Genomic DNA, 21,528 nt, shown 5'->3' on the forward strand with positions numbered 1-21,528 from the left:
ACTAGTGAATGAAAGAAACAATTCCTCAAAAGAATATTCCCACAGAAAAGAGCTGTCTGTAATATAAAGGTTAATAAATCCACCCAAATTTATAAACCTGGAATTCCTGCTGTTTCAACCCTACCAGTGTGTTATTCAACAGTCAGGCAAACCCTGTGCAGGAACATCACACTGTTCTGTCAGTTTAGACTCCAGAGTATTCCTCAAGGTTTTCACCAAGATCTAGTAATAAAGACTGGCAAAAAGAGACAGTCTGGCACATCCTGTGTCACACAGCCACTGTGAACTCCCTCCACTGCAGGAGTGGACAATTGCCTCCTTCATGTATGACATCCTCACACCACACAAGAGCTGGTACAGATCATTGCCTACTAATCTTGGTACAAATGAAATGTGACACACAAGTGAATGTGACAAGGTATGGCTAGAGGAGTACTGGCCAATGAAATCCAAGGTAGAGCATCAAAATATAGGGCCTCATAAACCAACTTAATTAGAATTACCAATATCTTATATCTGGGGACCAGCAATTAATGGAGTATAGAGTTAAGACACCAATAGAGTTAAGACACCAAGTAGTTACCTATATCTCTATTTTCAGAGGCCTCTCAATGAAGGCAGAGCAAAGATTTAATTCCTTTTATTTGTTGTTTTAAGTGCTAGTTTTGAGATACAAGAGTGATCCTTCTTTTAGCACTTTGTATTTTAACATTACATGAATGTCCAGCTAGTGAACAGGCTATAACTGTGTGCCTAGACATGAGCCCAGTTTTGCTACAACTGTAAAGACCTACACCCTCATATTTTCAATATAAAGCCAGATAAATATTCAGGGAATTTTAATTTTCTTTTGTTCAAGTGACTAGCTTATCTATGGTCCAAAATATTATTTGCATTAGTTATGTAATAGCTCTCAGAACTGCAGTTATGATTTATAACACAAACTCCATTCCATTCACTGTAAGTTTTTAACAAAATACAAGGACTGTTATTTGCAGGCATAAAATAACTCAGAATTTTTTGAAGGGATTTTCAAATCTATTTTTTGCCTGAAGAGATTATTTTTTTTAGTCTCTGCTTTCACTTGGATCTCTAAACATGAAATTGTAACCTATACTGTAGAATCGGTGTTGGAGATAAATAAATAAAGAAATAAAAAACTTCTTTCCTTGAAAGGAGAAGCTTTACATACCTAGCTCTACCTAGGCTGAGATGAAACTTAACTTTGTTTCATTAATCCTTCACACTGTGTAGCTTGGAGGTATTCTCCAGTTTCTACAGCAAGGCTAATTCGATTGCTCCCACCACTGGGAAGATTAAAAATAAACATAAATATAGATTGTAAGGTATACTGTGAATCTCTTTATACAAACAAAAGTTAAAACTCTTAAGCAAAAAATTCAGCTACTGTAATGCTCTCCATTTACTAATTTTATTAATAATTTTATATAACAACATATATATAAAACCAACACTTTCATACAATCAATTTATTATTATATAATAAAGGAATCTCACTAAGTCTCAATCTCCTGAATTGTCATCTCACCTCCAAAGTGTCTCACCAGTGTGGGCAAGAAGTGACAAGTGTCAGGAACGCCATGTTTTAACAATATTTCTCTAAAATTCTGAGTATTTGGTTTATCAAAGAGACAGCCCCAGTGCCACACAGCCAGGTCTATCATCACTGTCCACCTCATTTTATCAAGGGAAGGATTCTGAAGCACAGGCATCAATTCTCCACCATGAGCAGGAAGAGGAACAAGAGCCAGTGACATCTACATAACATTAGGTATGTATTCCCTGAACACTCAAACACTTTAGGGCACTGATCTATCTTATTTTTGCCATATTTACTGGCAGTGAGTAAAGCTTCCAAAAATCCTTACAAAGCAAAAGCTCTTCCATTACCGGAAAAGTAAAACAAAACCAGAAAGACAAACTTTTAAAGCTGTTACTGAAACTATAGCAGTATTTTTGCTGATTTTTTATGTATTTGGAAAGAAGTAAAAGAAGGTCTGTAAGACAGTATTTATTTTTCTATCATGTTTGTTTTACTTTGTCAGTTTTTAAAACTGCTACTCTGATTTGTATTTCTTTTCCACCCTCCCTCTTGGATATGTCTTTTTCACTAAAAATACTCACAGTATAAGCACTTGGAAAAGTACTTACAAACCCTCTATAAAATTTCTTTCTGTAAGACATGGAAAAAAAAATAGTCATTTTTAATGACAATTAATCTACTTGTCCCAACAGACACTATTAACAAATATTTTAGGAAGGACATTCATAATTCTCCTAAAAATGATTTAAGTAAATACCCTCCAAGCAATTTTAAGGCCTGTTAACAATAGTTGCATTTGCCATTTAAAGAAAAAATAAATGCAAGTGAAAGTAATAAGCAATATCTATTTATAGCTCTCCAAGACAACTGCACCAAGAATACAACATGCAATAGAATAAATTTCTGATTTATTTCTTTGGCTTAGAACATCCAGTTAGGTTTTATTTATATCACATGCATATGCAAGCAATTCATATTGATTTACAAAAAAGCTTATACATAGGAAAGTAAATTGTGATCTAAAAAGTCTTGTGACACAGCAGAGAATATTAAAGAATCTATTTTCTCTCAGGTACTCAGTGTACAGGCTGAGCAATTCCTTTACTGAAAGGGTTGATAAACATTGGAATGGGCTGCTCAGGGACGAGGTGGAATGACTGCTCCTAAAAGTGTTCAAGAAATGACTGGAGATGGCAATGAGTGCTACGGTTCATTTGACTAGGTGGTGATCAGTTAAAGGCTGGACTTGCTGACCTTGGAGATCTTTTTCAACCTTAATGATTCTTTTTTCTTTAAATGTCTGGTAACTCCTGTTTCCAGGAGAATTATAACTTATCTTATAATTACTCACAAGAGTTATAACTCCTTATCCAAAGAGTGATCAAATTTATTCTACCCTCATCCCTGTTCTGGGAATACCAAGCAGTCTAGTAAGACAGCTGGACACAAATGCTAAGAGGCATGAAGGAAATTTGTTGTCAAATAATGCCCCTGCTTTTCTAATTTGCAAACTAGTTTTAGAATAGATTTTTGTCTCTCTAATACTGAAAAATTTGAGTCCTGAGGACAGATGCAGCTAAAGGTGGTTACCATAAGTCAATAGCCAGCCTCTATTTGAAGATGAAATAAATGTGGCTTTTGTGGTGGTAGAGACTTCTTTCTCAAGCTGCTGACTGCACCGCTTCCTGCCTAATCTGTTGTACATCATTGTCTTGGTTTCCCACTGGTTTTCTAATGGAGCACAGGAGAAGCTTCTGGTATCTGTTAACATCCTTTTTTCGTTCCTCTGAGTGGACTCAATTGGAAAAGTGGACAGCACAATTTTATTTTTTTTCCCGATTACAACTTCATACTTAGTTTTAATTCACTCTCTTAAGCTTTGTATCATCATAAAAAAAACAAAACAAAACCAAAACTTTCTTCTCAGCATTAACCTCCCACATTGCCAACCACAACAAAACCAAAACTGTGGCCCCACTGATGCTGATGACAAAATTCCCAGCATCTTCTGCTGAGTCAGGATTTCATCTACATTGCACTACAAAAAGTAAAATTTGTTCTTCAGTAACATTAGGATCAACTGTAAATTAAAAAAACAATAAAAAAACCAAAAAACAAAACAAAACAAAAAAAAAAACCACAAAAAAAACCCCAAACAAAAACAAAACAAACTTTCATCCCAAAATACTTCATCCAGCTTACCTAGTAAATTAAGAGAATTCTCTCACAAGATGTTTTGTATAGCACATATTTAGTATTTACTGCATTGTCATAGAATCACAGAATATTCTCAGTTGGAAGGGACCCACAAGGATCATCAAAGTCCATCACAGTTTATATATATATAACACCAATTTATAAAAAAAGCTTATATATAAGAAAGCAAACTAGGCACAGGACATCCCCAAGAATCCCACCATGTACCTGAGAGTGTTGTCCAAAAGCTTCTTGAGCTCTGTGAGGCTGCTGCTGTGACCACTGCCCTGGGGAGCCTGTTCCAGTGCCCAACCATCCCCTGGGGAAAGAACCTTTTCCTGATATCCAGCCTAAACATTCCCCTTACACAGCTTCATGCCATTCCCTTGGGCCCTGTCACTGGTCACAGAGATCAATTTGCCCCTCCACTTCCCCTTAGGAGGGTGTTGAACACTCCAATGAGGTCTCCCCTCAGTCTCCTCTTCTCTTATACACATATATCATGTATAGATTATATAAACATAACAGAAATTAAGTCCTCAAATAATACCAATTATTACAAGAGTAGTATCAGCACAATAATTTATTCAAATGTTGTTACTAATAAGTTTATGCCTACCCAGTATCTTTTACCTTTTAATGTTATTTTTTTCCCCAACAACTTTTTAGAATACTAAAAAAAAAAAACCCCAGCCATTGATATTTAAAGTTTATTATTATCCTTCTATGTTTCATATGGAGAAAGTTCAACCATTTGCAAGAATAGGAAACCTAACAAATCATGTATAAACATGGTTATCTGTAGTTACCACTAGACTGAAAGAGACAATTCTCCACGACAGAGGAGAAACTTGTATGTTTTAAAACTAAATGGAAGACTTAAGATATGGTTTAATTTTCAGGAAGGTACCTCTTTCCAACTTCACATAAAATTTGGCTTGTACATGTAAATTTTGTAAGTTTATTTTAATTTCCTCAAGGCACTAGTTAAGCATGGCAGAAAATTATGACTCCACAGAACAGAAGTCTCTATGCAGAGACTTCACAAAGCAACCCTGCCAAAGGACAAAGTTTCTTACAATAGTACTTCCCTCATCAACACTGCCTTCCCCCTGCCCCCAACCCTTGCTGTCCTTTAATTCTTCATATTCGAGCAACATGATTAGAAAACAGCAGCCAGAGGAGAATGAACAGAACAGAAAAGGAGCTGGAAAATAAACTAAAGCAACTGACAAAAAAACGAGATAGAACAAACTCTTCAACTATGAAATATAAGGAGGCAAGTGACATGAATAAAACACAGAAGATGAAGCAGATGAAGAGCACAGGGAATGAAAATCTGTAAACACAAGAGCACATTTTTCTCCCTGGCCTAGAATAAATCTGGAAGTTTCAACTCCACTGATTTCTGTGTAGTGAGCTAAGACATTTCTCATTTTCTGGCCTATGCAGAGGAAAATGTTCTACAATTAGAAATGTAAAGCACTGAGAATGAGGAGATTTCACATTTGAAACTTGACAAGAAAGTCACACATCTGTCATCATCACAAAATGCTAGGAAATAGACTTAGAAGGAGGGGAGAAAGAAAGTGTAAGAGATGGTCACAGATCTGTCTCATATGAAAGGAAAAGTTAATGCAAACCCGCCTTCCTTACTTGCTTTTCCACTTCAATATCATAGCTATAAACTGCTCCTTATTAAAATAAATGCAGGCTACTTAATCTGAAAGTTTGTTCTACAAAGGCACTGGGCTTGGGGAACAGACAAGATCTCTGGAAAATGGTCCTTCCTTCAGCATGTTAAGCCGCATGAATACAGAAAGGAAACAGGAAAGACATTCAGCTAAATGTCACCATTTACAAGAGGTTTCCTCTAATTTCAGACAAGCCCACAGCTACCACTTCCTTCCTGACTCCTTCCCTGGCATATTTAGATTTCCAGAGGTACATACCTTAGGACTGAGGGGAAGCAAAAGTTAGAACAGGCATTGCTCAATGCTTCACCACAGCAGTGCCTGCTCCCCCCCACAACCCCTGTCCCAAGCCAGCAGTGCTGAATCTCCCTCTACCTCTTCTCTCCTTCTTAATTCAGTGCGGCAGGACTATCAAGTAACAGGAAGGAAAATTATTACTAGAAGGCATATTTAATGGTCTGTGATTCTTCCATTCTGATCCTCCTGGGCCTCAAAAGTTGCCTTGTTTTAGGTGTCAGACAAACAGATGTAGCAGCAGCAGAAGCAGTTCAAGTCACACTTCTTCCTCAACTATAAACAACTGCACACCTCTCCCACCATCAGCTGTGCTCTTGGAGACCAAATCTCACTACTCTTTCTGCCATGGAGCTCCCAAGTGGTACTGGGCATATCCTTTATATTAACAGCTAATCCAAATTCTTTAACCAATATCCACATTCAGAGTCAAAACCGTGTCAATTTCCCCATGCAAGTCTCAGCAGGAAGAAGGACAACAGTGCTTTGGGGGTAGCATTGAAGAACAACTGAGGCAACATCTGCTGTGATTTATAGAAGGAAAATTCTCAGTCTCAGCACTTACAGCTTTCATGGAAGTAACTGAAAACTCACCTGTACTTTGGATAGTATTTAAACTACCCCTAGAGTCTGTGTGGATCAGGAAGAACAATAAAAAAAACCACCACACCCAAAAGAACCACACACATCCCCACCCCCATTCGCAGCCTGTAAGATACAGTCAGATTGCTGTAATTTAACTTACAACTCTTCCATCTTCATTTTTCCCTGGGGGCAAATTCAGCCCTGACCTAAACAGACACAAATTCCATTAAGCTACACTGGGATTCAATCCAGTACTGCCATGTCACCCAATAGCCTTGAAAATATGGGTGAAGCCAGTTTTGTCCCTATGGACAATCATTTCAAGTTGCTGCACTGTTTTTCCAAGTACATCATCACTGAATTTCTCTATTATCTGTATATCACTAAATTGAGTCAACACAACTTTTTACATTGGTAATGAGACCCTTGGCCACTCACCATTTACTCCTGGTAAGGAATGATACAGGGCCTGTTCTGTCCACAGGCAGTCAGCCCAAATCACAGATCTCTGCAGTCATATGTTCAGTTTCCTCATTCACAGGACTCACACACAGCCTCTTCAGCAATCTTTCTTGAGAGATACAATTATTACTTTAAGACTGCTCTCCAGGCTAAGTTTCATTAAGCACTTGAGGAAAAAATATATTGTCTATACATTCATCCTGCAATCAATTTCAAGTGAAATCTGCCACAGCTCTCATGAGTTTGATAGTCTATTAATAAAGACAATATTACCAAATAATTTATACCTGTTACATCACCACACACAACCATTTCTAACAGACAAGGTCTAAAAGCAGCCAATGACATTTAGATAAGGCCACTTTTATATCATGCAGGAGGTGATGGTCAAGCGATTCTTGCCACAGCACAACACTTTTGAAAAAGCATGATTTAAAAAGTGAATAAAGGGTTTCACAAACTAGAACAAGAGTACCACAATTATTATCAATCCTTTCTGATTTTAACACACATAATGCAACATTGCTACTTGAATGCTTCAAAAGCACTAAATATTCTGCTGTTTGAAATAGTTTGTAAAACACTTCAATATCTTGCATTAAAACCGGCAGGAGCACTACGAAGACTTTTTGCACTCTTTTCTAGTTCTAGCAAAAACCAGAAGGTATCAATCACCCAGGTTCAACAGCAGCTGACTGGAGCCATTCATTGAGCTGTGCATTGCTACCACTGTGCCTCCATGAATAAGTCTCAAAGTCTCCCCCTCCTTTTTTTGTTCCTCTGAGTGGACTCTTAACAGCACAATTTTCTTTTTTTTTTTTTTTTTTAACTTTCTGAATGGCTTCAAGAGATCAGCTGGAAAGAAACACCATTAGTAAAAACAAAAGTCTCCAAAGAAAAAGTGGGAACAAAGTGGACATATTAGAGACAAGTTGTGATTCATGGCCTACACTGTGCTTTGCCCCTCTCTTTACCTCAATACACTTTTCAGTTTTACTGCTGGATAAGAACAGGGCAGACCATTGCACTTCTCCTAGCAACCAAAAATCACTTGGGGGAAAAAAAGGCATGTTGTCTGCTGAAAGGGGGAACAGAGATATTTGGGGTCATACAAAGACAGACATATGTTCTTTTGCATTTGATTCTAAGTTGAGCAGTTGTCAAAAAAGAGTCAGTAAATAATAACACTAATAAGCAGCTCTGGTTTACACTGATTCATATTTAATTAAATATCTGTTTGCCTACTCGTCACATTTCATTTTCCTTTAATTCAGTGCTTTAATGCTTCCTACTACTGTTTAGAGTTTTGCTTTCAGGGACATAAATTCTATCCCATACAGTTTCTAAAATTACTTTCTATACTTACATCTACACACACTTCTAATGATCTCTCCATACAGTTATTTTGTTTTTTTTTTTTAAGCTAGATCTATACACAGAGAAAACAGTTCTTAGGGATTTAAACACAATAGCACTAAAAGACAATTTTAACGTAGGATCCCTCCTATTCTAAATCTTATTTAATAGATAAGATTTACATGTTACAGAACACATTGTATGATCTCATTTGGTAAAGACCACAATGTACAGTTTAAGATGATGAAACAAGTTCAAGCAGAAGGAAAAAAACAAACACAGAATTTTGTAACTTGGACATATATCTGAATAGCCAAGTCACACTGACTAGCTTAAAACCAAAGCATTATAATTTAAAATCCAGTTTGGGGATAGAACAGATGCATACATCAAGGATAAAAAGCAGCCTGCAGTACTTCTGATAGTTATTTTTTTCCCCACTGGAAGTCCTTTGCTTAATAGCCATTGCCTTGATACAAATCAACCATTTTAGTACATCCACTGAATTCTTCTTACATATCATAAAAACACATATACAAAAAGCTCCAGCCAATTTATCACAGCACTTCTGCAGTACATCAGGTTAAAGCGAGCTCAGACCTTGTTCACTGCATCAAACTACAAATAAGCATTTTCTTGAAGCCACTCCAAACAAACCTGGACTAAAACAATTGAACAGAAAAGCCTATTCACTTCATGGATAAGTGATGTACAAAGAGCACAGCAACGATAAAAGCCTAAACATACTGAGTATGAAACAACCCTGAAGTGTTTCAGCACTTCCCTGGTAAGCATGACAGAGGTGCTTTGATCCCCTGTTCTTTCCCTACACCATCTAAAACCCAGTTCCTCTGTTGGGTATCTCTCTCCATCAAGCCACGGACCTGGAATCAGGCTACCATTCCACTCTTTCTCCCAGCTTACAGTGCAATTTCTCTCTCCAGAAAACTGTCAGAGCTGGGCAGTGCTACTGTTCACACAGGAACAATAAGCAGCTCCAGGTCTTAAAGGTGACATAATATACTCTGGAAAGTGAGAAGGAGGCTGCAGGCTTTATCTGCAGGCTTCTACTATGGAGTGACAGTCCCAAAGAGATCAAGTTCTCTAGGAAAAGGCAAGCCAGGTGAAGAAAAACCACTTTTTCAACTAGTTTGGTCCAAAAGCTTTGCAATGCCATTGGAATTTTTTGTAATACTGAAATTAACTATTATCCATTGTTTAGTTGCAGAACTCTCTTCGGGATAAAACAAATTGTTAAAATGGGCCTTTCCATTTGCCAGGATGAAGTCATCTGGGCTACAGGACATACAGACCTTGAAAACTGCACAGAATGACAGCCTGAGAAGCCATGATTATAGAGCTCCTCCAGTACTGAATACTTTTAACAACTGCTTTTTAACTCTTGACATTTTCACAGCAGTAAAAAAAGTACCTCTGGTACTGTGGCATGAACTGTCCCTCCATTCACAATGAATGAGAAACAAGTTGACTGATGTCAGTTACCTGACATTTTGGTTTCAAAAGGTTAAATTTTTTCCACTCAGTTTCTCTTGTAATCAATGGCGAGCAATTAATATGAGTGAACCACAGCTCTCTGTGTTTTACAACTTGCTGCTGGCCGTTAATTCCTTACTTATTTGTCCAATCTGCATTTATGACAGGCACATCACAGAGATGCTCTTCTCTCCTTGGCACACTGCACTGAAGCTATAGAGGCAATGCCTAAATACAAATGAAAAGACCATATGCTGCAACAGACAAGGTGGCACAACCATCTAGGTAGTCCCTAATGAGTGAGACCATACTTAGCTCCTAGCATGCCCACTCATCCTACCAGTTCATTTCCATATATCAGACCAAATAAACTGCTCTCCGAACCAACATGAGGAAAAGTGACAAAGGAAAGTAAAAGCAGGATATAACAAAGTATGAAGTAGCACAATGGCGGGTCCTTCACTGTCATCAGACTGAAGAATTCTGCTGGAACTGAAGTGGTTCAATGAAAACTCACTGACGAGGGTAATTCTGCAAGCAAATACCACATATCCCTAAGGATGCTCCAAACCAAGCATGGAATAGTGTATTGTGCTTGTGCAGTGAGCAACTGAATATGATAAGGATGAACCCGAAGACATTTTGTCTTCTTCCAGTCATCACTCAGGGAGGTAGAACTGAAGGAGTATCCCCACAACCACGACAAATAACAGGACTGGAAGTCTGCAATAGCACCTGCATGCACACAATCTCGATGGGTTACAAAATACACACTGGAATCACTAGATAAGGGTGACCTTCAGTTATCAGCAAGCCAGAGACATGACGGTTCCTGGTAGAAACAACAATGCAAACAAGCAACAAGGAATAATGTTTGCCAGCCTATCCAGCACATAAGCAGAAAGCTCTCCCACAACCCAGTTAAACAGATGTATTAACTCAGGGATCTGCAGATAGTAACTGCTATTTAGTTAGTTTACAGAAAAAAAACTTGCTCAGAAAAAAAAAAAAAAAAAGAAAAGACTGGGGGAGAGTGGTAAAGAGCTTAAAGCTCAAAGCACATGCACAAGATACTTCTGCCAGAACAATGTTCAGATGAATATCTTCACTTCATATTTGCCCAGAACCCAGAGATGAATCTCACGAAGTCTTGGCCATCAGAGCACAGTGGCTCAATACCAGTAAGTTCTTACATGGGTACTACTGGTTAGTTTGTCCACTGGTGCTCATGTATTAATTAATGAAGGCTATAATTTTAATAAAATTAAGAGAACATCTTTGATCTCTTCCATGGCAGCAATGCCAAAATAAGCTGCAGAGATGGAATTAAAAAGCCATATTTTACTTCATGAACTTTTGGCTTGAAAAAGCATTAAGAACACATACCTTTACATACACGACATTGTCACAGTATATGCTGCAGTTGAGATGGCCACAATACACAGAGTATCACCATCCAATTTCAGAAAGCTCCCACCCATACAGAGTAATACCACACCACTTCAGAAGGCTGCAAGTGTCTGCCCCTTGTTCTTTAGCCCAGCCTTTTACACCCTCATGTTCATGCATTGCACCTGTGTGTCCTCTGTTCTCTTTGTGATTTGTCAGTGCCCCTGGGCACTCCATGGCTCACTGCTGTCAACGCTGCTCACCTGCTTCTCACAGCTACAGCCCATTGAGGATGAGGCTGGACTGCAGCCCCACTCCCAATTACCACAAACTGTGGGCCTCCACGACATAGCACAAGAATTAGCTTTTTTGTTACAAAGGGCAACTTTGCTCTAGTAAAGAGAGCACTGTTGAAAGGAGTGAGAGGAACTGAGGCATCAATACACACTTGTACCCTTCTAGTATTTTTGTAGTTGTTGTTGTAGTGTTGCATGCAACAAGAAGCCAACTTCATCCTGTGGCAAGATTACAATGACAGTAAGCCAAAATAACATTGCCTGCTTTCTCAGTGTTCTGTGAACTCAACAGCAAAATTCCTACAGATTACAGCGGTGCAGAATCAGGACCTAAATTAATGGGCCTTATTTAATTATACACTACAAAAACAAAAGTTATAACAACAAAAGTTATTAACCACGGGTGATTAGCAGTTATTTTGTTAAGGAAAAGGTTTGAGGTGAGGACAGCACTAAACTCAATCTTACTTCTGAACTTATAACTTCAACTGTTCAATTGTTGTCCACAATTTATAGTAGAAGACAGTTGTGAGAGTATAGATGAAGACACTAAAATACACATCTGCAAATCTCTATTTCTATACAAATATTTTGCATTCGAAGATCTCATAACTAACAGTCCACATGACTATCCTGCATAAAACGTATCCTCAACATTCTCTCTGAAGAAGTGATTTAGCATCAGATCCTGTACCTGTCCACATAACAAAACAAATTGTTTTGAACATACAAGGCATGTGTCCTGTCAAAATATAAGTACAAGAATCCTCAGGCAACAATAAAAGGGAATTTAAAAATTCAGTTACGTGTAAGAAACCAAAAAGCCAACACATTTTTTTATTTATTTATTTGGCAAGAGCAAGTACTTGCTGTATTCTGCCACCTTCTTGTGAAATAAAGAGATTTCTACACAAAGGTAGAAAAGCACACCAGTAAGGGAGTCTCTTGGCAAGAAACAGCATCAATATGATCACTAAGTATCCTCCCAAGGTTGGTGTGAGAAGTGTGAGCCAGATGGCAGCCACGGGAAGAGCATGCTCAGCCATGCCAGCTGAGATAACAGATAAAACCTGACAGCAGTGTCCTCTTAGGTGGCTGAAACAGAATGCACAGAACCTGTTAGCAATCTATTTATCCCAGATCAATATTTGAATAGCAATTCAAGGGTAACAAATGGCTAAAAATCCATTGCATACTCTTCAGTAATTTCCACTAAATGGTTCAGCAGTGGACAGAGCACGTCTCGAATTCAGGGCTATGAGCCCACATAGCATTGCTATGGTAAAGAGACTCCTGCAAATGGAGCTGACTGGACAGACCAGCCAAAGCCTCCTTTTTCTCTCATCACACTTTTTGGCACATCTTGATACTTTTTATGCATCCTTAAAAATGTACTTTAATTCTTTTGTCTACTTTTAAATTTGCATACCTTTAGCCTACATTGCTAAAACTCAATTTCCCTGAGCAATATCAATCTCATCATTACGGTGAGCTGGTAATGGAAGGATGATTGAAGTCAGTGCAACTCAGATAAAGGCTTAAAACCCCCACATTTCAACTTTTCCGGAAGATTTGTGGAGTATCAGACCTTCTGCAGAGCTCCAAATTAGCATGGACACAAACCAAAGAACCTGGATTATCATTTACTTTTCAAACAAATCCATCTCTGGAAGTACAACAGGGTTCCCTCCTTGCTTATCTTCTGCACATAAAAACATACTGTTGCAATGGCGACTTACAAGACAGAAAGTAAAGAAAGCAAAATCTTAGGACTAATTCAGCAAAACCTGCCATCATAGGCATAAATTCATCCTTACTCAGCAAAGTTTTAAAGCCTATGATTAACGTGAAATATGTTTTTAAATTCTTATTAACTTCTGCAAGACTGTGGCTAAGAGTTGGAAGCACTTAAATGCTCTGCAGAGTTGGGTCCTATGGAAGAACAAGGTAACAGAAACAAAACTGCAAACTCTCCAGAATTTTACTCTTAAGGCATTAAAATGCACACATTCCACAGAAGCAAAGGTTATCCATCAACAGCAAAACTCACATGAGAGATCAAGACCCTGTCAGCTCAAATATTCACTGGAACAATATACTCCAGCTTTATATGTAAGCCATGTTCTCCAACAGGCAACAGGGACCTGCACAAGGCCACAGATGTGTAGCTCATTGGTATGAAGAAATAAAATGAATTTTTAAAAAATAAAAAGAAATACAGAATGTTGCAGCCATCACACCATTTCAGATGCACACTTTCCATTAAGAAGTGCTTTTGAGATATATTAATATGGTGATAAAAGGCTGTTTTTTCAGAATTATTCTCATAGATCTTTAACACCTCCCATTCAAGAGCATCACACTTTTAGTTTTCAAGGGACTAAAAGCCAGCTCTGACATAAAAGATTGTCATCTTCATTGAAAGTACTTATGAGTCCTACCAGGCAAGAGTCTGGCTCACCAATACCTGTGTTCACATCAGTTGTTACCTTTAAATATTTGTTCTTTTAAACTTTATCAATTATTGGAAAAAGGACAAAAACACACAGAACAATGAAAGAACAATCAATTGAACACTATTAAAAATCCACATGTAATCAGCTCATTTAACTCCAGTAGCTGGTGGCTTACTTTATGGTGAAGATTGTGTCTAGTGAAGTGTTCTGCTGTTTGAGGGAGTTCTGTGTGTATTTTGGTTTTGGGATTTTCTGTGTTTCATTTTTTGTTTGCTTTGTGTCAAGAACAATAACCAAGACTGACAGCTAAAGAAAAAGATAATGGAAGTTATTCACTCATCAGAGTGCAGGAACATGGGCAGGGTTACAGGAAAATCAAAAGCACAACAATGAAACACCTAAAATCTACATACGTGTAGGTGGCATCTGTTTTCTGCTACTTTCATTGAGCAGTGTAATTTTCAGGTGTTCTAAAACCATGGACAGCAAAAATAACTTTAGAAGAAAAATATTATCATTTTGATCTATACCACTTTTCAACTACTAAATAAAAGGAAACTCACAGGGAAAAGGATGGTTAACATGCCTCAAATGCTACAGTGTCCATGTCTGGACCTCTTGCCAAGAATAAAAAACAAAAACAACCAGTTAAGCCTAACAACTAAACCCCCTCAAACCCAGAAATGCACTAAGAGGTAACTTTCAAACATAGGAAACAAACAAAGGACCTATAAACAAGAAGTCTGTTGGGTTTGGCTTTTATTCTTAAACTAAAGCATCACAAATGGTGCTGATGTTGATAGAGTTCTTTTCAAAGCAACTAGTGGTACATGTCAGCCTAAGATGTGATTGTAATTACTATGCTTCTAAAGAGACAAAAGCACTGTGTGCCAAGCTTGCCTGCCAGGATTTCTTCAAAGCTACTTGTTAGTCATTTCGACAATAACAGCTTATATCTACTTGGTCATGATGTGCTATCCACAAAGCTATTTATTTATTTATTTCAGAGAGTTGTTAATGCAGGCAAACTTGACAGTCTCTGCAATATCTTCCCACAAAAGGGGAGTCTCACATATATTCCGGGAGCTGCTTGGCCATTTTTTCCTAATGGTCCGGCTCTAAATTAGCTGTGTGCTTCACCTGCACCGCCCCACCCGCATAGAGCTAAGCCAGAACAAACGTTCTACATGTGCTCCCCATGACAAAACTCGAATAAATTATGTCGTGCTCCTGTCGTTCCAGCAAGCTGGTTAATTGCATTTGTTTCATATATCTCCAAACAGACTGGTACTTTAATTACATTCTGTAACACCAAGCTCCTCTGATTCACTCTGTCACTTTCATTGAGCACTTTAATTGTGTTCCTTCTAGCTACATACAATTTTAAACACTTACTAATAATTACATTTCTATAACCTGATGTTTGCAGTTTGTACACAAAGATACCTCTAATATCAGTGGCCTTAAAGTTAAGGATCTTTTGTTACAGCAAGAAAAATAGAGCAAAGCACAAAACAAAATCCCTTCAGAACTATGATTGCACTGACAGACATTAATGTTCTGTTAAATCCTTTCACAGTTAAAACTTCTCCTGTTTAGTTTAGCATGTGCATACATAATGTAGAAATTTTCTTATCGACTGACAAAACCTAAGATTTAACTGCAGAGAGTATGATGCACCCAAGGTAAAACTGCACTTGAATCTGTCCCTCTTCTGTTTTGCTTCCTTTCTTGCTAGGGGGTGGTGGAGAAACACCCAAAGCGTTCTGTGACTGCAAACAATAAACCCCGAGCCTTTGCCTTGGGACTGATATAGCAAATGCTGTGAACAGCTTCTTGGAACAAAGTTTGCTCTGACACACAGGCAGAAACATCCAGGGTCCCAGACACTGCATTCACCTCAAAGGTGTTTGGCGCCGCTAATACCCAATGCTAGCCAGGCTGCCGAGCACTGGGGGCCAGCACACCCTCTGTAGAGCAGGATGCTCGCTCCTACTCGTGGGCTTGAGCTGCTCTGGTGCATCCACGGCCTGAGCAGCAGCACAGCGCCCACCCCTACTCTGAAAGGCAATTTGCCCTTACACTGAAGTTCTCGCCCTGCTAAACCGTACTTCCCCGAGATGGTAATTTACAGCTCCCCATCCAGCACTTAAACTCGAAACCACAAGAAACGTTGCAGAGCACACGCAAAGGGGAGGGGGAGGGGCCGGCGTTCATGAGAAAACCCACCCATTCCCCAGACGTCGCTAAGCTTCATGCAAACCCTCCCTCCGGGGAGCTCGGCGTGAGGACAGAGCTGCAGGGGGGACGCTGCCGCCCCACCTGCCCGGCTCGGCGGAGAGGGGCGGAGGCGGAGCGGGGTGGTCGGGGCCGCGCCGCCGCCGCCGCCCCGCGCTCCCCGCCCGCCTCCTTCCCTCCCTTCCCGCCGCTCGCCAGCGCCGAGCCAGGCGGTGAGGGACTCTGGAAATCCGCCAGTCCGCCTCACCTGGAGCCCAGGCAGGGCTAACCTATTTATTTCATCAGCTGGCTCTACGCGTGGAAAGTTTAACAATAGAAGGCGGCAAAGTAATACCAGCTACAACAGCGCTCTGCTTTTCCTTTCCCCTTCCCGCTCCCTACCCCCAAATAAAAGATTTATCACGATAGTTTTTTACTCTTTGCTCGCCACCTCAAGCTGACATTATTCCATTCATAAGATGCCTTTCCATTAAGTTAGGAGACGGGAAGGGCTGCTTATTGGAAACATATATTCTCCCCCTTCCGATCCCTCCCTCCTCAAATACCATTTTTACACCAGAAACAAACTTAGGGTTCTATAATGTTAAAGCTTATAATGCCATCCATGTGCTGTCCCAAATCAAATTCAGATGAAGGGGATTTCTGCACAGAAATATCTAAAATAAGCGAACTTACCATAGACTTGTAAAAACGCAAATCCGAAGAGCAGGAGTGGCGTCAGCAGACCCATTTTGACATATTAAAAACAATCCCGATCGCTTGCGAGACCAATTCCACAGAGATTTTAAAAAAGAGAAAAAAAGGAAAAAAAAAAAAGAGAAAAAAAGGAAAAAAGTATCCAAAGCCAGTAAGAGGTAGGTCCAAAAGTTTTCAGTTTCCTAGCAGCTACTTAAAGTGGAAAGGGAAATCTTCAATTCAAAAGCTGGAGATGCAAAGGTCTTGAATGTGACACTTTTAGATCCATACAGATTAGAGAAGCAGCGAGTGAGCTCCGAAGGCTTCTGCTTTGCACACACGCTCCTTCCTAAATTCCCATCAATTCAGCCCAAGCAGGGGAATTATTCAAGTGTGTCTAAGACTCTCTTTAGGATCCATGGCAATCCAAAAGCAAGCTCTTTCTTCGGAAGACAAGGAGAGACTCTGAGAAAGGACCTGATTCCTAGAAAGTGCTCCACAAACTTCCCGGCACTTTGCAGGAAAACCATTGGTTTGGTTCGGCTATTTTGCCTTCCTCTCGCTCTCGCCCTCCCCCTACCCCCTTTCTCTCTCCCTTTCTCTCCCCAAATCAGTTCAAGCTGCAGAGTTTCTCACTTAACTTCCATAATAGGAACGCCCAGGCAATGTGCTACACGGGAGGGGAACGGCTTGCTTTCTCAGCATCCCCTCAAAAGAAAAAAAGATACTGAAAAAAAAAAAAAAATTAAAGCCGTGTCCCCTGCACCTCCCTCCTCCCTGGCAGCGGAGCGGGAACTGTTGGAGGGCAAGACCCGGGCGCGGCGCCGCGGCTGCTGCCGAGCGGTAGCGGGGGCTGCGCGGAGTTCGGGGCTCTCCCGCCGCCGCGGCTCTCCCGGGCGGCCCCGGAGTCCGCCGCTCCTCTCCTCGCTCCGCTCCTCTCTCTCCTCCTCTCCCGCCGCCTCCGCCTCCCGCCGCCGCGGACACACCGGCTGGCAGGGAGAGGGAGGAGAATGAGCGCGGCTCCCGAGGCTGCCTGGGGAAGGGAGGCTGCGGGGTGTGGACTAAACCACTGCGCTCCACACCCACGCGTCCCTCTCTCTCTCCTCCCGGGCTGGGGAGATGGGGACGGCGATGCCAGCAGGCAGCCGCAGGGCTGGGAATCAGGATCGCTGCCTCCCCTCTACAGTTGGGTGTAGGTAGGATTTACATGATTGCTCCTCACCGCTTCCTCTTTAATGGGCAGCTAATTTTTCGGTAAGTGATTTTCATGGAACTGTTCTCTAATTATTCATTTTCCCTCTCGCGCGCGCACGCAGGCGCTCGGCAATGAGACCCTTGAAAGGAATATTCCCCAGGGATTTCTCTGCTGGCTCGCTCTGTGGAAAAGGAAGGGAATGTGGCAAATAAAATAAAACACAAAACAAAAGGTCGCACATGTCCCACAGAGCCAGCGGGCTCTGCCGAAACCCAGGAGCCTCCAGCCTCCCTTGGGCCCCTCGGATGCAGCGCAGCTCCCGCCAGAGGGAAAGTTTCGAGGTCCCCGGAGGCGGCAGTGACGGAGACGGGAGAACGAGCCGCCTCGCCCCCTAGGAGCCGGGAGAACAGCCCCTCTCCCACAGACGCTCGGAACAAACCCCGAAGCACCACAGCAGAGAGAGGGAGGGACACGGGGGAAGGAGCCAGGCGGAGGAAAGTGGGTTGTAAGCGGCTCCTGGTGCCGCAGCGGGGCAGACCCCGAGAGGTGGCACAGATATCCCGTGAGGGGTCTGAGACAGCCCGTGAGAGAGACAAAGATACCCAGTGAGGGGGAGCACTGACAACCCGCGATGGGAGCTGAGGCGCCCGTGATGGAGCACACACCCTGTGAGGGGTCACAGCCAGCCCGTGATGGGGGCACAAACACCCCGGGGGTCACAGACATCCCTGACGGGCGGCACACACCCCCCTGAGGGGACACAGACGCCCCGCTGGGGCACAGACGTCCAATGAGGGAGTCACAAACACTCCGAGGGGACACAGACGTCCCGGTAGAGGGACATAAACACCAAGTGAATGGTCTCAGACTCCCCATTAAAGGGACACAGGCACCCCGTTAAGGAGTAACAGACACCCTGTTTAGGGGTCGCACACACGCCATGGGTCACAGACACCCCGTTCAGTGGTGCCATGAACCCCGTTAAGGGGTCGTACACACGCCGCGGTGGGACACAGATGCCCCGCTCAGGGGTCCCCGCCCCGCTCGGCGGTCACACACTCACAGAGCCGGGGCGGCCCCGCTGTCCCGCCCGCCGCGGCCGGCGGCAGCGGCTCACGGTGAAGCCCGAGCGCCCCCTACTGTCAGGCTGCGGGCAGCGGCCGCCCCCGCGCCCGGCGCTGCCTTTTGTCGCCGCGGCTTTGAGGTCCCAAAGGTTTCATCTGGCCTTGCTTTCTTCCTTTTTCTTCTTTTTTCCCCCCACCTTTATTTTGAATATGCTAGAGATTTATTAATTTAATAATTTTTTCACGTAAAGGATCCGAGCCATATTCTGTGCATAATGTGCACTGCCCACACATACTCCCATAAATGGTCCGCAAGTTAATTTTTCCTTAATTCTTGTGTGCAGTCAGTGACAGCTATTTTACCGTTTCCAAACGTTGCAGTGTCAGGGTTTTTTAAGTGTCCGATTACGGCTACTTCATACAAAGCCAGATAACAATTCCAAAGCCTCTTAATGCAAATCAAGAATGGTGTCCCCTTATACTCACAATATGCCCTGCAGATAAATACCATAGAATCACAGAATGGTTTGGGTTGGAAGGGACTTTAAAGGTCATCTAGTTCTGAACCCCCTGCCATGAGCAGGAACATCTTCCCCTAGACCAAGTTGCTCAGAGCTCATCCAGCCTGGCCTTGAACACTTTCAGGAATGGGGCATCCACAGCTCCTCTGGGCAACCTGTGCCAGGGCCTCACCACCCTCACAATAAAGCATTTTTCCCTAATGTCTAATATAAACCTACTGTCTCTCAGTTTGAAGCCCTTCCCCTTTGTCCTGTCACTCCATCCTCCTGTCAAAAGTCCCTCTCCATCTTTCCTATGGGCTCCCTTCAGGGATTGGGAGGTCCCAATTAGGTCGCCCAGAGCCTTCTCTTTTCCAGGTTGAACAATCCCAGTTCTCTCAGCCTTTAATCTGCCTGCTCCATCCTTCTGATCACCTTGGTGCCTCCTCTAGCCTGGCTCCAGCAGGTCCCTGTCCTTGCTGTGCTGGGACCCCAAAGCTGGATGCAGCCCTGCAGGTGGGGTCTCACCACAGCAGAGGAGAGGGGAGGAATCCACTCCCTCCCATGTTGGTCATATATTACTACACCTGAAGATTACCTCATGAAGAAAGCTATAAGAACGCCTAATTAGGCTAAAGTGATCAAAAAGTTGTTGTTTGTCATTGTGTTTGTGAATTGTACCATAACCATAGGACCATAACTATCCGATGCCAGTCTGTATAAAATACGTGAAATATTAAAGAATATTTCCCTTTTTAGTGGGCATTTGAAATGCAATGGCATTAGTGAAAATGCTGACTTGTTCAAAGCAAAGTTTTAAATTGTAAATAGCTTAACAGTGTACAGTTCTTTTCCCGCTTCTCAAATAAATTCAAGATAAATTTAATAATAGCTGATATAGGCTAGAACACTTTGTAGATATATATAGTCTTGGAAACCCTTAGGTACAGAGGTAGCCATAGAAGAGTCTAATGACCTATACAAACATTGCCAGTGAAATCAGTGGATTATCCATTATAGCTCCTATTTTATTCGTTCACTTCCAGAGAACACCCCTTTTCAACTATTAAACACTTTGCAAAACTTTGAAAAGTTTCAGCCAAATTCAACCAAGCTTTTTCATGCACAGATTTTGCTCATGTGTGTATCACTGATTTTTTTTTTTTTTTCTTTTGAGAAGATGTAGCAGTTCCCCAAAACAAAATAAAAGGTCATCCAAAGATGTGCAGGATCAGTACAGCAGAGGTACAAAGGTGTTATGGTTTACAAGCACAGGACAAGTCACAGGTCAGAGTCAGTGGCCTTTGAGCAAGGTTTGCTAGGAACAGTGTGTGCTTCCATTCTGAGATGTGGTCCAGATACTGGAATAAAAAAACATATGCTTGTCTCTCTGGTCTTTCAATAACCTCCAGTGAGCACGGCCAACAGGACAGATGTTCTCTGCTTGAATAGCAAAGTCTGTACAGGGGAACTGAATGTGCCAACTATTTGTTTGGCCACAAGCAATATGCCACCTGATTAAATACTTGTGAGGGCAGGATGAGAAAAAGACTTGTCAGGAGCAGTGCACATAAAGCTTCAGTTCAAAGGGTGTTGTTGAGAGGGGTCTTTAGAATAGGGAAATGGCACAGTAAGACTGCACTAATTCATGCTCAGGTCAGTCATCAAATCAGGCAGGACTAATTTGGTAAAGCAGCAGTGAGATCAGATTTGTCAGTATTACAAGTAAAAGTTTCATTGCTTTCCCAGTCTGATATTTCATAACATTGATTCCTAGACCTATACATCTGTATTAAAATATATATTTAGTGTATGAAAGATTGGATCCAGTGCTTAAAGAACCAGTGTTCTAAGCATAGCCCTCTATTTTCAACCATTCACTGAATTTTTCTTCTAAACCAAAATTACCATTTCTGGTGTTATATGTGCATATAAAATACCCTATTTTCTGGTTGCCATTAAAACCCTCTTGTTATTATCTCAAAGAAGAAAGGATTAAGTTGAGGTGGGTCATACAGAATTTCTTGTAGATGACAGAGCTATTCACTGAAAGTGAATAGAGGTCTTAAA

At 41.4% G+C, this 21,528-nt stretch overlaps 1 protein-coding gene and 1 long non-coding RNA gene across 10 annotated transcripts in view; one reads left to right on the forward strand and one right to left on the reverse strand.

The window, feature by feature from the left end:
* ROBO2 (roundabout guidance receptor 2) overlaps positions 1-17,458 on the reverse strand; it is a 435,957-nt gene extending 418,499 nt beyond the window's left edge. For all 9 annotated transcript variants that reach the window (XM_059872788.1, XM_059872752.1, XM_059872718.1 and 6 more), the window contains exon 1: positions 16,700-17,458. In XM_059872788.1, coding sequence (XP_059728771.1) covers positions 16,700-16,754 — 55 coding nt within the window. In that variant the 5' untranslated portion in view covers positions 16,755-17,458. The remainder of the gene's footprint in view (positions 1-16,699) is intronic.
* On the forward strand, positions 17,456-18,125 carry LOC132341325 (uncharacterized). Its single transcript, XR_009490152.1, has 2 exons — positions 17,456-17,895; positions 18,016-18,125. It is a non-coding gene; the product is annotated as an uncharacterized LOC132341325 (long non-coding RNA).
* Positions 18,126-21,528: the final 3,403 nt, after the last annotated feature.

Source organism: Haemorhous mexicanus, chromosome 2 (genome assembly GCF_027477595.1).
Source record: "Haemorhous mexicanus isolate bHaeMex1 chromosome 2, bHaeMex1.pri, whole genome shotgun sequence".
NCBI classification, from domain to species: domain Eukaryota; kingdom Metazoa; phylum Chordata; class Aves; order Passeriformes; family Fringillidae; genus Haemorhous; species Haemorhous mexicanus.